The sequence below is a fragment of the Rhipicephalus sanguineus genome, chromosome 10, assembly GCF_013339695.2.
Source record: "Rhipicephalus sanguineus isolate Rsan-2018 chromosome 10, BIME_Rsan_1.4, whole genome shotgun sequence".
Taxonomy (NCBI): domain Eukaryota; kingdom Metazoa; phylum Arthropoda; class Arachnida; order Ixodida; family Ixodidae; genus Rhipicephalus; species Rhipicephalus sanguineus.
In genome coordinates this window covers 6,358,142-6,375,815 of record NC_051185.1, presented here as the reverse complement: position 1 = coordinate 6,375,815, position 17,674 = coordinate 6,358,142, and the positions used below count along the sequence as shown (strand labels likewise).

Genomic DNA, 17,674 nt, shown 5'->3' with positions numbered 1-17,674 from the left:
TACATCGGGGAGATATGCAACAGAGGCGTAGGCAGAAATTTTTTTTTAGGGGGGGGGGGGACCTTATTGACTTGAAGTGAGGGTCGGGCAGGCAGGTGTGGCCAAGTGTCATTTTTGGCTCTGCAGGAGGGGGGCACGGGCCCGGTGCGCCCACCCCTCCTGGCGCTACGCCACTGATATGAAGCTATCCCGCCAACGTGCTTCAACCGCATCGGTACGCATTTAGTGGGCATAATGATGTGGCCAGAGCTCAGCAACGCTCACGCGTTTAGTAGCCTCGTTTATTTTGGGAAAAAGCTGTACCCAAGTGCTGAGCAACGATATCATGAACATCGTCGTTAACTGAACTGTGCGCAATACTCTCAATGGGACCGTGTCTTAACTAAGATGAAAAAAATAAGAAGCGACTGATGGAGATGGTCACTTGAAATATACGCGTCAAATGATCCTCATGCTCCTGCATCGTCGTCGTCTCTATGGCTACTACACGACGAAAGGTCAATCCCGACGATCCGCAGTTACTCTGCCATGTACTGGCTCTGTCTAAACAGTAAAGAACTGATTTATATGTTCCTTGTAATATACGAATGGGCAGATACACGATTAACGCACCGAGCCTATTGCTCGGTGCGTTAACACATTTGTTGAACTAGGGCAGCAAATAAACCATGGCCAGTGAGAGCGTGAGATCTTGTTACTCCTCAAGTTCCAGTATTTATGTATATGACGTCAGCCTCACAATAACGAAAAACGCGGCCTGGGCTCAGATCTCGGGCACACGGTTCAGCCCACGTATAGTAGGTTTCATTGAAGGCTTGATTTTCCAGCATACGTACCCACGGGGCCTTGGAAGGTCACGATGCAGACAATGGACGCCAGGGGGATTAGCGAAACGCACAAAAACGTGAGAAGGTGCGAGCGTCTCGCCATGAACAGGGTCGTTGGACTGATTATGAGGACGCTTCGTTCTTGCAAAATTATCGACGGGGAAGCTCCGGCGAAAGTCGTTCAGGGTGTCGGTGCTCACCTGCAAAAGGAGGCAATAACACAGTTGAGAATGAAGACGCATTGCGCGCCACATTTTTGAGCACCACTGATATAATAATAATTGTTGGGGTTTTACGTCCCAAAACCACAATATGGTTATGAGGGACGCCGTACTGAAGGGCTTCGGAAATTTCGACTATCTGGGTTCATTAACATGTACCTAATTCTGGTGCACTCGGCGTCGAGCATAGCGCCTCCATCGAAATGCGGCCGCCGCGGATGGGATTCCATCCCGCGACCTTTGGGTCAGCTGTCGAGCACCATAACCACTAGATCACCGTGGCGGGTTTGAGCACCACAATCAAGTAAAATAGAAAAAGGAACAAAACTTATAACACTAAGAATGGTTACTTCAAAGTTCAAACATTGCCAGGCCATGCGATTATGCCAGCTTGCATTAGACTATAACCCCGAAAATTTTAAAATAAAATAATGACATTGCAGCATTGCCTATAGCTCCACAGCACTAGCGATCGCAAAAGTTCTGGACTACTATAAAAAATACCACCAGTAAATAAAAATTGCAATTATTGACATTTTATTTGCTGATTATGTTTGGACATGTTTCCGCTGATAATTTTATGTCAATCGCAGCACGTAAAGCATTAGCGTTTGCCCACACTCTAAGACAATAAAGGCGTATTCGGGGCGCATTTCTGCCACGCAGTGATAATCGTCTCGCGTGCTTTCATTGCGTTATCGCCGTGTGCCTGCTACTTCCTGGACGCGAACGGCGTGCGGCCATCAGCGTAACCTCTTTCATAACGCGACAAAGTAAAATATCTGTGCTGAATAAACGGCAAATACGCTTAGCATTAGGTCACGCCTCTTTAGATTCCGTTACCTCACTTCAAACTTACATTTACCCCTTGATGTTACCTCCCACTTCTGTCACGTGAATTCCGGTTCATGCCCAACTATCGCTGTAACACTTCGAGTCCGTCGTGTACCCATTTCTTATCTTTACATTCTTGTATTTCTTTGGGTACTGGGTACCCATTTCCAGCCTTTACTTCTGTTTCACAATTTACGATCTCAACCACACCTGACCACTTGGGCTGGCAGCTGACTCTCTATAAATCTACCTCCGGTCGGCACTTTTCTTTCACCCAGAATCCTAAACTTAATGCATGCAATTAAGCTCACTCATGCCCGTAGCCAGGAATTTTTTTTCGGGGACGGCCCACTTCTTGAAAACCCTGACGTTTTGAGAAAAACACCTATTTTTATTATTTATTTTTGGTAAAAGCACCTACTCCACCAAAATTTCGGAGGGGGGGGGGGCTAGACCCCCCCCCCCTGGCTACGGGCCTGGGCTCACTTATGCTTTAATTTAGCACTTACCTCTTACATATCCTCTCTACATCACCGCTATGCCTCTACCACAGACCGTCTTCACCGTGATTACACACGCGCAGTTTCTTACACTTTGACACGGAATCGACGGGGCGAGCCCACACAGGGCGTAAAGAGTACGGAGGCGATGTGAAAATACAGGATACAAGGCACGAGGTGTAAAATACGCTTGCGTTGCTTTACGTGGAACACGAAGAGCTGACCATTTCAATGCGTTCTGATTTACGCAGCGCCAGAAGTGATGAAGTAATATTCGTGCGATGCACGGCGAAATCCCGATTCCTGCTCAACCTTCAGAGGTTATAATTCAGTAAGGAAGACAGACCGACGAGGAGCAGCTGACGCGATATTACGGCAGTATTGACAATCGAGATACTCAATTACACACTCATCTGGTACTTACGCAACGCAGCTGCTGCCGTTTATTGTTGAGGCCGCAGTGCCTGGATGACCCTTGTTCTTGTTCACCTATTAACTGTGGCTCCCACCCACTGTGGGGAATGACCAAGAATTGAGTGGTTTTGTAAATTTATATAACACTTACATGTAGGGTAATTTATAGAGTAGAAGATTTACGAAATTATGGAGGAAATCTTAGAGCTCGACAAAATATATATAGAACAAACAAACAACCTTTTGTAAAAAAATAACAATGACCGAACGGCACGTGCCTAAGCATAGGAATTGGAACACGATGATGATGATTATGATGGTGACATTGAATATAACAAGGTGCTCATTGCCTCGGCTTCTATTTTTCCTCATCGATGATTGTTATTGGCGGCCTAATTAACCTTTCGCGCAGAGCAGAGCACGGACCACAATTTTTGCAGCTTTTCAAATCTGTGTGTTAATTAGTGCTTCGTTATGTTCGTATAGCTTGTGCAAATATTTTATGCAATTGTTTTATGGCAGCGCTATATCCCGCTGTGCGCTAGGGCACGTCCCGCCGAATCTAAATAAAGTTGAATCAATCAATCAATCAATCAATCAATCAATCAATCAATCAATCAATCAATCAATCAATCAATCAATCAATCAATCAATCAATCAATCAATCAATCAATCAATCAATCAATCAATCAATCAATGGCTTGAACATTATTCAATACTTTTCTTATGCAGATACTAAGATGTGGAGCACGTCTGTCTCCTGAATGTGCTAAAAGCATGAATTTTTCTCGATATATTACACATTAAATTTATGAATATTAAAAAATGAAAACAAGTATATTGCCCCAAGGAGCCATATTGAAGTCAAGGTGTTATCGCCCAAGACGGTTTCCGCAGACCTCATTTCTTTCAGTTGTTTTATTGCTGTTTTAAGTTGTTTTATTTAGTAATTTATTGAGTTCAAATGTTTTTCTTGTGCAATAGCCTACAACATGCTTACGCAGAAGATAATGCGTTCTTTGCGTGCCCGTGCGTAACATTCCCTCATTGCACAGAACGCTTTAATAACGCTTAGAATTTTATCTTGGAAATTCGCGCTTTTTTATCGTGCGAGGACGGACTGAGTACACACACAATCTGCGATCTGCGCTCTGTGTTTGTGTGTGTACTCAGTCCGTCCTCGTACGATAAAAAAGCGCGAATTTCCAAGATGCAACACCAACTAGCCCCTGTAGCTGCTCTAATTGCTTAGAATTACCTGAACATTGGTTTGAGGATCACTGAAGGCAGCTGCATGTTAGCAAATGTGCCATAATTGTTTTTCCTTTGAATACAACAGTTCACATATGTCTCCGATACCGCATAGAAGCGATTTATTATGCTGATCGCGTCAAATGACTAAGCGTTATGTATGACGCAAAGAATAAAACGTGTCAATCAAATCGAACTTGATACTGCGAAATAATAATAGCAACGATTGGGGTTTTACGTCCCCAAAACCACGATTTGATTATGAGAGACACCGTGGTGGAGGGTTCCGGAAATTTCGACCACTTGGGGTTCTTTAATGTGCCCGTAAGTCTAAGCACACGGGCCTGTAGCATTATTGCCTCCATCGAGGTGCGGCTGCCGCGGCCGGAATTCGAACCCGCGACCTTCGGGTCAGCAGTCGAGCACAATGACCACTAGATCGCCAGGCTTGTTAAGCATCGACATGCATAATATATGTCGACAGCGCGAGTTGTCGATGTGGGCTATGCGGGGACAGTATCATTTTGATTCATCGTATGTAAGCGTACATATAAGGCATATTTTAGAAGTTGGGTGCGTCTTGTTCTCAAGCGTTAGGAAGCCCCAATGCCAACTCTTGCCAGCCGACCCTGATCATCATAATTAGGGACTTAAAAATATAGATTGAGGTGGCAATCGTTCGTAATAAGACGACTCGAAGGCGAAAGCCATCTTCTTGTTTTTATTCTCAGTCGAATCACTGCGAACGAACGGTGGTTGTATGAAGCAAACACGGTAGTTGTAGCCACGTGACTTAGCGAGACGTTCTGTTAGGTTGCATAGCGTGAGTGATTGGCCCATGACTTTTGTCAGGAACTGAACTTCGCACCCATTACAGAATGTTTATGGAAGAGGCCACGGACTATATGGTCGCCAACGGACCTTCGGAGCATATACGCCGTAACAACCAAACCAGTTCGGGATATTCGTTGTGATGCCTATTTGCCAATTGCCTCCGCCACGGCAGATGTAGCAGCGCCGCCTGCGGCACCACCTATGAGGCCACCTGCGATTCCCGCAGCAATGAGGATAGCTATGACAGTGATGGACTGTTCGTCCGTTTCGTCGATGACGGCGCTAAGCGTCGTCTTCAGCGCCTCTAGAGTTTCGCCGTGGTCTTCTCGTCCGTCCACGAGAGACTGGACAATCTTTTCCACCAGATGTTTCTTCAGGGCGTCCACATTGTTTGGAGGCTTGTTCAACGTCGCAGCTTGAATTTCTGCAATACGGAGAGAGAGGAATGGTGCAAAAACAATTTGAGCAAACTTTATAGTAACAACAGAGGCAAGCTTATTTTATTTTAATGACTGCAAATAGCTCACAAGGATAGAATAAAATTAACCTTAGGTCTACTGGAGTGGCAATGTGGGCTTGCTGATACAACGTCTTGACTGGCTTTCCTTAGCGCGAGTCAAAACTGGACACAAGGAGTTTAGCGCTGTACGTGTGCGTCTTCTGATGACAAGTTTCCTACTCATCGTAAGGAAATCTCCGTTTAGGTGTACAGCGCGAAAGTTGAACGTGCATGATGGTGAAATAAGGGAAAGAGCAGACTACCAACCGAAGGTTTAATGACAATACGCCTAATGTATGCTGGGAATAAAAATTTCGAGGCTCACACTATGTATCGCTAAGACGGCTCGAAGGCAAAAGCCTTAGTGGCGACGCATTAAAGGGACACTAAAGAGAAACAATGAATTGGTTTAGATTGATAAAGTGTGCTCGGAGAACTCTTTTGTAGTTTATTTCATTACCATAGGTTTATTATTAGAGGAGAAAACAAAGTTCAAGGTTTCATTTTTAAATTTCGCGCCGAACTTTGTAATTCGTGACGTAAAAGGTTTCAAAGAGCATTCAACGTATTTTGGCGCCACTGCCTCGACGAAATTTCCACAAACTCATTATGTCAAGTCTCTGGCCCCCTCAGAGGACAATGCACTCCGATTTAACCGATTAGGAACTACGTAGGCCCAAGCAGGCGCCGTCAAAAATATGTGACGTCACGGCAAATGGTGCGGGAGTTCCAAGGTGGCGTCGCCACCTGTATTTTCTTTTTGCGCGTTTTCTCGCTTATTAAGCGTCTTTTCGCAGCAAGCGTGGTGTTTTTGGTATCGTGGAAGACTACTTTACCAATGCGAGAATAATCGTTTTGCTCTTTAGTGTACCTTTAAAGACTGAAGCGCCACGTCAGAATCCGACGAGCCGTTTGGTTCATCGCGTCTCACTTCGTGCCTCCTCTGGCATTGCATACCTTTTCGGCGTACCACAGAGTCCACTAGGCCGCAGCTCAGTATCTTCCATTGCGCGCCCTTTCGTAGCTGTCAGTAGGCTGAGTCATACGTATGTCACTCGTTTTTTTTTTCTTTTTAGTACTCTTCAAGCAGCCGGCGCCGATCCATGGAAGCCTTCCGTGAGATCAGCACCCCCCTCCCCCGTCCTTCCGAAACATATTAAATAATGAGGAGCAGTGGGAGGCTGCCTTGCGCAGCTCGAAACCCGACGTCCAGGAGGCCATCCTGGGTTGGGCAGAGAAGGTTGCGGAGGACTACCGTGTGTAGCAACCTCCCCCTATCTCTATCCCTTTGCCCCTTTCCTTTTAAAAGGAAAAATAAAGTTTTTACCTACCTACCTGCGCCAGAGGATCGCCTTCTTAATCTTCTTTTTTATCGTCTCGGTTTCACGCTTTCGCAAATACGAAGTGAGCACGCAGCTCGTGTGGTCACGTGATAATTTTCGAGCAGTTTCGTGTCGTTGCCGCAGTTTTCGTGCAAGTACAGAGCGTACTAGTACAAGGCCACGTTCGCATGAGATTTATAAGGCTTTCGCCTTAATAAACCTTCAGCTCGTAGTCTGAGATTCTGCATCACCACCAGCCCAATTATCCGGTCTGCTAATGCATAGCCTGGACGCACATGTACCCGTCCGTCGAGTGTTCTTAAGGGGCAGCTAAAAATAAAAATACACATAATTGCTATGAAGTTTAGTTGGTGGCTCGTTTGCGTGGCTTACGCTGTCACAGATTATTTGTGTCACATTAATACTTGAGGCGTCTCACTTATCAAATGAAGAAGATATCCTGTGTATACGATATGCAGTGTGATTACTCACGACACAGATGTCCCAGGATTAGGAGGACCAGGATCGGGAAGGCGTTCATGGTGTTTGAGCTGTGGTAAAAAATGGACGAGCAATTCAACATAAATTCTTATACCCGAAATACAGGAAAAGAGAATGTACAAATTATCGCACAAATCTTCATCGACGACAGCAGAATTGGTGGCTATCTTTGAAGCAGTTAAGCTTATCTGCGAGAATTCTGAGCCACGAAAGTGGGTGATATGCACGGATAGCAAACCTGCCCTTCAGCTAATCAGAAATGCGAGATCATTTTACAAAAATGGTGAAATAGCACAATGTATTGCAGAAACAGTGGTATATGCCTCAGCGCAGGGCCACAACATCGCATTCCAATGGATACCCAGTCACATTGGAATAAAGGGAAATGAAGAGGCTGACAGCCTCGCGAAGAAAGCATTGAACGAAGGACGGAATTGCGCAATCCCTGTGTCTGGGGCGGATATTCGACATTTCATAACGCAAGGAGCTAACCATTGTTCGATGGAGAAGTGGTTTGATAGCCCTAAATCAAAGGAATCAGTACTTTATGAAGTTGATCCACACAGAAAATTTTTCATAGCAACAGATCTCCCACGACACTTAGAGACTTTAATCCACAGACTTCGATTGGAAGTAGTTTACACAAACAGCTTCCTGCACAAGATACATCGATCCAACTCCCCGGAATGCCATTGTGGTCAAGCAGAAGAAAATGTTTGCCATATCCTTTTGGAGTGCGTTAAATACGCGAATGAAAGAGAAAAATTAAAGAAAAAATTAGCAAGTTTGGACAGACGGCCCCTCACATTAAAGAAATTACTTGGACCATGGCCTGAGATGCATCTTCAGAAAAAGGCGAACATCTTCCTGACAGATTTGTTAGTGGAGACCGGACTGGATAAGCGCCTGTGATAGACAGCCAGGGATTGATTTATATGAAATGTGTTAGTGCATATACTGATAGTAGAAAAGGAAGGTGTGCGGGTGAACAGTTTATGACAGTGTGAACTGCTGCAAGCAAACTGTGTATTGGTATGATATTTGAAGTGGTTTCAGTGATTGTTCATGTTTAGGTACCGTTCAGTATTATTCTTTTTTTTTCGCTGCAGAACTTCGTGATATGGAGTAGCCGAGGTAATATGGACCTCAACCTCTCCACAGCAAAACAGTTAGAAAAGAACATAAATTTTTGGACACCTCGAGCAATCTGACTAAATCGCTATCCTCTAAGCTTGTGCAGAGATTTTAGGCCACTACGACAACCAGGAGAACATATCCACCGTGTTTCTTGGGCGAAAGTGAGATTGATTTTAGAGAAAAGCGCGTATGCTGCCTTCATAAATACTTTTTCTGTGATGGGAGACATCTTAAGATGTCTACATACAGCGATTACGACAGTGACAAAATAAAATGAATGAATTAACTTTTTAATAAGCGGAGAGAGGCGTTCATGTCAAATGGGAAAAAAGCTGTGCTTCCTGCGATGTGGCGATTGCCACTTTTATATGTCGAAAAATCGGCCGGTGGTAATTATTACGGAGCAATGAAATACAACCATATTTACCGGCGAAACCGAAACCGAGGCTCCGACGAGCACAACTAGCAGACGACCAGGATGACGTCACTGTTCACAACGGCGATTACAGTGGTACTAGGTCTGCATTTTTTAACGTACGTGCGCCATACGGTCGCAAACGAACCCCGCACAACCACGAAGCAAACGAAACCCGCACAACCACGAAGCAAACGAAACCCGCACAACCACGAAGCGAAGACGCTCGATGGTTGACAGAACGACGCTCGCTCATACTGAACGTCTCAGAAGAGTATCGCATTTGCGCTCTTCTGAGTTTCGGTTTCGGTTTCTCCGGCGATATTTGTCAGATTTCATTACTCGCTAGTAATTGCTAGCCGCTACTTTTGTGAACTTTTGAAAGCGGCAACAGGATCTCCGTAGCAGGAGCTCCGATTTCCCCACTTGAACCGACCACCTGTCTCCACTAATTCAAAAGTTAATTAACTTAATTTCTTTAATTACTGTCGTAATTTATGCCTCTACTCATCTTAAGATGCCTGCCACCACAGAAAATATAATTATGAAGGCAGCCTGAGAATATACTTTTTTATTCTTTTATTTGAGAATTTTCGGACACATTTCTTGAAACACCCGGTATACATATCGTGCACGACTCTCGGGCATCGCGTTTGGGCGTAACGTCGCAATAAAAGTGCATTAAAAAAAGTTATCGAGCAGTAAAATGGACCCGGTGCTGGGTTTGCATCGAAACACAGCCTAATGGAATGCGCGCATGCTGTTGTAGGGGAGGCTGTGCCAACACAGGGAAGATGAGTGGCACTGCTTATCAACGGTCCTCATAACAATGCACGGAACTAGTTGGTGGACGTTCGTGATTGCATTGATCTTCGTAAGTCCTCCTTCTAGGACGCAATACGTGCTCTTTCTATTCTCTAGTCTGCGAGTAATTCTGCATAAGCTAAGCGTGGCTGAAGTACAGGATGTGACATAAATGTATCTCTGTAGACAAGCAGTCGTGGTTGCGTGACGGCCACATCATTTACGCTGCAGTGTGAAGAACGTAACAACGGGAGATTTCTGGCTTCTTGTACAACTTATGCAGGTGAAGCTAATGTAACTGAAGCAACGAGACATGGAAAGAAAAATGGTAGGCGTAACGTTAGGGGACAAGTCGAAATCAAGAAGAAGAAATGGGCACGGGCAGGGCATGTACCGAGAAGCCAAGATAACCGCCGGTCATTAAGAGTAACAGGCTGCATTCCAAGAGAATGCAAATGCGGGAGGGCGAGACTGAAACTTAGATGCGCAGATGAGACTAAGAATAAAGTTTTGGCTATGCGCTGATTGAAAGAATCACAACGAAGACACTCAGACGGACGGAGGATAACGGGACAAAGCGCAACTTTCAACTCTTCAACCTTCAATTGCCGTTAACCTGTGTCCGTCTGATTGTCTTCGTTGTGATATGCTTTCACTTAGCACATAATCAGAACTTCGACATGAACTATTTAGCCCCAGTCATCACTTTACTGAGACTAAGAAGTTTGCGGGGCTAACGCAGCCGCAGCATGCCCACATGGGAGAAACATGGGAGAAATATTGGAGAGGTCTTCCTGCTTAGCGCTTAGTGAGGCTGATGATGACGAAGCAGTGATACGTGGCATGTCTGTGTCACTTCAATCCGCGAGAAAACTCCATTTGCAAAGGCTAGAACTCTTGGCAAAATGTCAAAAACAGTGCTTTTTCTATAAGAGCCTAGTGACTCCCGAACCGCATTCTCTGTCTGTTTAGATAAAAATGAGGGGAAATTGCTGTGAACGTATGAAGCCCGTAAACGCCGGTTTTTAGCCTTTCAAGCACTTGAAAAGTTTAAAAAATTTCAAGAGCTTAAAGCTTTTCAAGAGCGTTTTTAATGTTCTTACACTACGTAGACTGTAATAGTGGCTCTTGTTGCTATTCAGAAGACATTTCTATGAAACTTGAAGAAGTGATTAAGGCTGCAGGCAAAACTGCACATGAAGCAATCGACACGTCTAGCGTGCTAACGCTACACGTTGCGTACTAAGGACTACGCAAACTCACCGCTCTATCTGTCGGACCTTATGGTTAGCGAAGAAGACAGCCTCTGTGTACGCCGGCACGAGAGTTATAACTGAGAAGAGCAATCGCTTCGGTAAGTTGACGACGCGTGTCGAAAGCGTTTTTAGATCTGAGCTATGTCAGGCACGAAACAATAGCATGCTTAATTTTCTTTATCGTTATCCCACATAATTGTATGAATCGTGATAGCGGGTGCGATGGCTTTCATTACATTTTTCGAAATACCTATATCGATTGCGCCGTATTACTGACGGATGTGACACAACGATCTGCCCTTTTGTGCTTTGTTTTAGGTCATTTTCCCCTGTGATGTTACAATTTTTATCGCGAAGGTCATCATCAGCTCAATCTCGTGGTAACTGCAGGGCGCATTATCACGGGGGCGGTTGCAGACAGAAAAAAGAAGAAAAAAAAACCCACCAAAGACACACTTACATGGAGTATTACGACGTGTGATATCAACTATACATAACGCTATACAAGGAGTCAGAACTGCACGTGCCAGCACTGAATATGAAGGAAAACGCATAAATTACGTCTGGAGTAGTCAGCTCTTCTTGCAATGAATTTAGGAGAGGATAGAGGGCTGCGCTGTGCCCTTGTCCTCTCGCTCGTCTATTGCCTGTTTTTTGCGCTGAACTACATTATGGCAGGATAGAGGGGCCGACTCCTCGACATAATGCGTATTTATCAAACATCGGCGAGAGGGTTCCAAATGTGCGTATTAAGGCGAAAGCCTTAATACGCAAACTTGGCATACTTAATACGCGCACATGGCAAATTTAGTACGCAAACTTGGCATATTTCTCATGCAAACGTGGTCTTGAACGAAAAGCCAGCGCGAGATAAGTGAAGCAAAGAAGGTCACGTGACGTGAAGGGAGCGAAAGCCATAAAAAAGCGAGTGAAGGCATGACTGTGCATATGTATAATGATAATGAAAACAAATAAGGGTGCACTGAGTTAATTAGTGGAAGTTAATTAGTGCATGTTGGACATTGATATAGCAGGCGCGGTAAAATAGCCACACCGGATGGCTTTCGCTATCCGGTGTGGCCCGATGGAGTAGACAACTCGAAGCTTCTTAGGCGAATGCCTAAGACGACTCCAGCGAGTCTTAGGCGAAGGCACAAAGAACCCTGTCAACTTTTAAAATTTTTAGTTAAATACGAGCGAGGTCTTGTCACTTGTAACGTGCTTATAAGCCCTGAAGGTTTTGTTTGTTAGTTGTTGAGGGTGGGATGTAAAAGCGTTTTCAAGGGCATGAAGCTTCGCATTTTTAAATTTCGGTTACTGCATTTGGTTACCTTGCAGTTCATCCACTCCGAGTTCTTGTTTACGCTATCGTTACGCAATATGTGCAAATGTATCAACTAAAAGGTGTGTTCTGTTCTGGTATCTTTTTATTTCCTCCTAGCTTCATCGTTGATTCAATATGTATTCTGCCTTTTACTTGGCCTTTGTGATTAATAACACGAGGCAATACTGTGCACTGTTTCAGGATGAATTATTATGCTTTATTTTTCGCTTAAGGAAGTCACTGTAGCGCGAAATAAAACGAACAAAAATAAGTAACACACTACCGAACACCACGCGGTCTATATGGTACGCGCTAGTGTTCTGTATTTGTGCATGTTTCATTTTGCGATACAACGACAAAATAAAACTTTTCACTTATGTCCTAATTACCACACTACAGATAGAAAGCTGCAACTAATGTTCCCTATGCTTTCCACAGCATCGCAGTCTGTTGGCTTTATTAGTATGTGTCTAAAAAAAAGGAACGAACCCCTTCATCCATTCCCATTCTTTCATAATTTCCCAAGAGTGGTACGAGCTGTTATCCTAGTACGAACAAGCAATATATGAACAACACAAGCACATAGCAGTCACTGCTACATCGAACCTGTTCGCCCCCATTCTAGACGGACTTTCCACCCAGCAACGCACACACAAAAGACTTTGCTGTGCGGTGGCGTGTTAAAAGCACACATTTGCCCATTGTTTCAATCCTGTAAACACAGTACCCACAGGAGTGCACGCTGTCTAAAAAAGTAAAAAAAACAAACAAACAAGCAAAATAGCTTCTATTGTACTTTGTATCACCTTTGGGACGTACACAGTGCAAAGCAGTTCCTTGTTTAAGCGCAATATATAAAGGTCCTTCAGTCTCAGAAAGTCACCTGAGCCGCCACAGCCGCCAACGATCACAAGGGGCAAGCCCTCTGTCTCATTGTTACCCGGGTGAGTTTGAAATTTCTTTATTTACTCATTGAATCCACAGGGAGGGCCAAGGAAAGAAAGCGCCGTTAGCATCTTGACGAGCTTGTCAGACACCATTACCATTGTACTCCTTTGCAGCACATGACAACTCGATCCATTCACAATACTACAATAGCGTGAAAAAGTATAGGATAAGAGATAATAAGAGCGCTACATGCTCATTTAAAGAGGCTGAAGAAGACGTAGAACATGTTTCTCTACATTGTAAAAATAAGGAGGGAGCCCGTAAGGAACTTTTGGAGAAACTGCGTGGGTTAGATATAGGGCCACTATTATTAGCATAAGTACTACCGATCCGCTAGTTTCTTAATATTTCCGCCTGCACCGCTGCATCTCCGCCTCGTCTCTGGCGCCGATGCAAGTATAAACATCCCCGGGAACTGCCGGGAATGGCGGCGTCAGCGGCGGCGGTCTCAAGGAAGCGCACTGGGCTCCATAGTGCTGCGGACAGCGACGAAACCAGTGTCTACTCGCTCAGCAGTGAGGAGTGGTCCGATGACGACTTTAAGCTCGTACGAAGCCGTAAGGCGAAGCGAAGAAACACCGGGTCCCCCTTGAAGACACTGAAGACAGGGGGTCTTCAGGCAAGTCAACCCTGAAGTCTACTCGGAAGACCGCAGTCGGTACGATTATTTTCGTACCAGAACTCGCTACCGACAACCTGAGACCACTCAAGAGACAGTCGGTCTCGGTGCTTCTCGAAGCGGCGGTGCCAAATGAAGTAAGGGACGTGAGAGTCAACTCACGAAAAAAAATGTCCTGGCTGTCGACGTTGCACATGCGACTGCACTGAACACATTGAGCAAAATTACGGAACTTGATGGCATAAAAGTTCGCTCGTACATCTCACTGGGCAGTGGTACCACTACTGGTGTCATCTAAGATGTGGACGTCTCTGTTTCCAGCACAGACTTGCTCAGTCTGGTGAAGCCAGCAGTAGATGGCATCGCTATAATACATATGTCGCGCATGGGCACATCTCGCTGTATAAAATTAACATTCAAGGGTGAATCTCTGCCCTCGCATGTCAAGGTAGGCCACTTTCGGCATCCTGTACGGACCGTTCATTCCAAGGCCACTCCAATGCCACAAATGTGTGAGGTTTTGACACGTTAGCGCCGTGTGTCAGAGCACGATAATTTGCTCGCGCTGCGCCGAACCACACGCTGCCGACTCCTGAGGTGCCACGGTCCTCAAGTGCCGCAATTGCCGCGGGTTCAAATGAGTGCCCCAAGAAACAGAAGGAAAACGAGATCCTGAGGAAGATGGTGCGAGACCGTTCGTCTCCTCGGGAAGCTGTTGCTGTCGTCAGAAAGCGACGCTCTCGACGCCGTAGAGGTTCAAGGAACTCTGTGAAGCGCAGTTCACAGGTGACACCTCTTCCTCTGCTTCCTAGACCAGACACGCCCGAGTCGATTTCTGAGGACAAGACCACACCAGAGCACATGGACACTGAAGCATGGCCGGCATTACCAAAGCTTCAGCCAGAGCCACAGCCAGAACCACAGCCATAGCCAAAGCCACAGCACAATCCACAGTGACTCCAATGGTCGCAGCAGACATTGACCGAGTCAACGACAGTGCTGGTTTCCCACGACTTGCCCGAGAAAGACCAGGACATTGCTGCGATGCTTCGCTCTCTTCTGGACACCATACTCATGCTTTTGAATAATCTAAACACTCCGACAGCCCGAACTACCCTGCAACTGCTGGAGGTTCTCGATACGGTGTTTTCAGCGCTTCAGTAATCATCACGGCTCGCCCACGGCCTTCTCAAAGGCCGCAATTCCTCAATGGAATGTCAGAGCGCTGATTTGATGTAGGTCAGAGAATCTCCAGTCTCAGTCACTCATTGTACCCCTTGGCACGTGCAGTGCTCTCCTTCTCTTTCTATTCCCCAGTCCCTTATCCCCAGTGCAGGGTAGCAAACCGGACGTTCGTCTGGTTAACCTCCCTCCCAAATTCCCTCTTCTCGCTTTCTCTCTCTTTCTTTCTCTCTGGGCCCGTGGGAACTTCCTGTTGCGAACTCTCCTGTTGCATGAAAATTTCTATTGTAGTACTGTGAATGTCCATGCATGCGTAAATTTGTATGGTTTTGTGATTGTTGACGAGTTTATGATGATTACTATCATGAAAGAGAACACACAGGAAGCAGCCTCTCTTTAAACACATTTATTAAAAAAAGTACAGTTCATACACTATCTCATGACTGGTCTGTCGTATACTCGCAATGCTAAAAAAATTCTTAAATGAGCTTGGCGCATAGCATTCATAAAAGAACAGAACGGCAGCGCAGGAGACTGAGGTACGCGAAGAAACAACTCTTACTTTGAAAACGTAAGACCATTACGTCAACGTAAACATACGAATCATGCTTATTTGCAATACTCCGCGTTTCACGTAGTTGTCAACAATTGTGCACAGTTTTATTTGGTTTCGAGCAGCGCACGTTCATGATGTACGTGATAATTTAGTGCACTGCTTATTGAAAGTCAGTTCCGGGGAATCTTGCCAGCTGGCGGAAGGGTTGCGAAAAGGAAAATTGACAACCACCCCTTTGTAGCACAAAGCTACAAGGAAATCCGTACGAATTTCTCAGAAAGAATGCATCTTAGTTGACGAGAAATTCCTCCTGGTCCGCACATCGAGCCCAGGACCAACGCCGTTGAGGAGCGGTCGCTCTATCGATTGAACTAAACAGGATGTTGCAATTGACAGCGCGATGGCGAATTAATAGACAACTCGAACCACATGGACACTTAATATTGCAATATTCACTGTATTGCAATATCCAGTTTCCATGCGCTTCGATATGTCCAATAATTCGCCCTCGCACTGCTGAGTGCTAGCATCGTGGCTATTTCAATCGGTAGAGCGACCGCCCCGGAATGACATTGGTCCTGGGCTCGATCGCCTGAAGAGGAGGAATTTCCCGTCAACTAAGAAGCTTTTTTACTGAGAAATCCGTACGGATTTCCTTGTAACTTTGTGCTACAAACGGGTGGCTATATATATATATATATATATGTATATATATATATATATATATATATATATATATATATATATATATATATATATATATATATATATATATATATATATATATATATAGGGTATATACCCTTTCGCCAGAGCACTGTTTTTGGAACGAGTGAAACTTCACGTATTTCTAACAGCTTCTTCCAATACACAGCAGCCAATAACTTCACTAAGTCGACAAGGGACGCAGATCGTCTTCTATATTACTAAAAAGGGGAGCTAAATTCCCAAAACAATTAAACTTGGGACCTACACGTATTCTTTATTGCCACAGAACAATCACCATGAAAGCCAGCCTGATCTTGGTCCTGTTCGTCCTTGGAACCCTATGTCGTAAGTGGTTATTTATTTTAAGGCGAAAGCCTTATATGCCTCATGCGAACGTGGCCTTGAACGAAAATCTGGCGTTAGAGAACTGAAAAAGGAAATAAAGGACAGAGATTCCGTAGCGTCCAGGGGAGCTAAAGCCGCACAAGAGCGAGTGAAGGCATGACTGCGTACGTATTTTTGATGATAATCAAAGCAAATTAAGTGAGAGCTGAGTTAATTAGTGAATGTTAGTGAAAGTTATATATATGGTGATAAAGCAGTTTAAGTGAGTACTTAGTTAATTAGTGAAATGTGATTCGCGAAACTTAAATGAGCGAAACATAATTAGGAAAAGGTAATGAGTAAAAGTTACTTAAGGTTAATTAGCGAGCGTTGGACGTCGATATAAAGTGCACAGCAAAATAGCTACACCGGAGGGCTTTCGCCTTCGAGTCGTCTTAGGGAAATGCATAAGGGACCCTGTGAGTTTTCTTTTTCGTAAAGTACCTTCTTCACAGCTCAGTTTATGGTCGTCACTGAACTACAATGCTGCTAGTGTACTATAGTGTCAGTGTGGAAGAGCCTTCGTAAAACCTCTTGCCCAACCAAGCAGAACTCATTCTGCTTGGTTGAAGCACATTCGCTTCACTGCGATAAAAAATTTCTGTCACCAGCATATGTGAAAATATTTTTTTGTGGTCAGTGCGGGTATGACCATACCAACACCCAACCTTACTGAGCGTAGCGCTTAGTTGACCTCGAAAGTAACCTATACGCGTACTTTGTCGTGTAGCCATCATGCGGACAATAAACAACACCCCTTGCGACGAGTTAAAAAAAAAACATTTGCTGAAATTCAAGGCTTACCATTACACGGAGGTAGCTGTGTGTGACGGCACCACTTCTGCCTATCTCGGTGTTATTAATCCGTACAATAGCTTTGAGCCAATGAATGAATGCAAAAGGAGGCCCTTACTTATCTCAACAATAAAGTGCTTAATACTGCATGTCGGTTCTGCCGAATCTCGCAAGGTGACGGAAGGGTTAGGCAAGGGAAATTGACAACCACCGCTTTGTAGCGCTAAGCCACAAGGTAGAACATACGGATTTCTCAGAAAGAAAACTTCTTAGATGCTAGAAAATTCGTCCTGGTCCGGTAATCGAACCCGGGACCAACGCTTTCCAGGGTGGTTGATCTACC

At 44.8% G+C, this 17,674-nt stretch overlaps 1 protein-coding gene across 1 annotated transcript; it reads right to left on the bottom strand.

The window, feature by feature from the left end:
- Window positions 1-4,757: 4,757 nt before the first annotated feature.
- On the bottom strand, window positions 4,758-7,248 carry LOC119372339 (uncharacterized). Its single transcript, XM_037642812.2, has 2 exons — window positions 7,195-7,248; window positions 4,758-5,305 (listed from the first exon to the last, which is right to left on the bottom strand). Exons 1-2 carry the CDS (start codon window positions 7,241-7,243, stop codon window positions 5,025-5,027), a joined length of 330 nt encoding a protein of 109 aa, XP_037498740.1. The 5' UTR covers window positions 7,244-7,248; the 3' UTR covers window positions 4,758-5,024.
- Window positions 7,249-17,674: the final 10,426 nt, after the last annotated feature.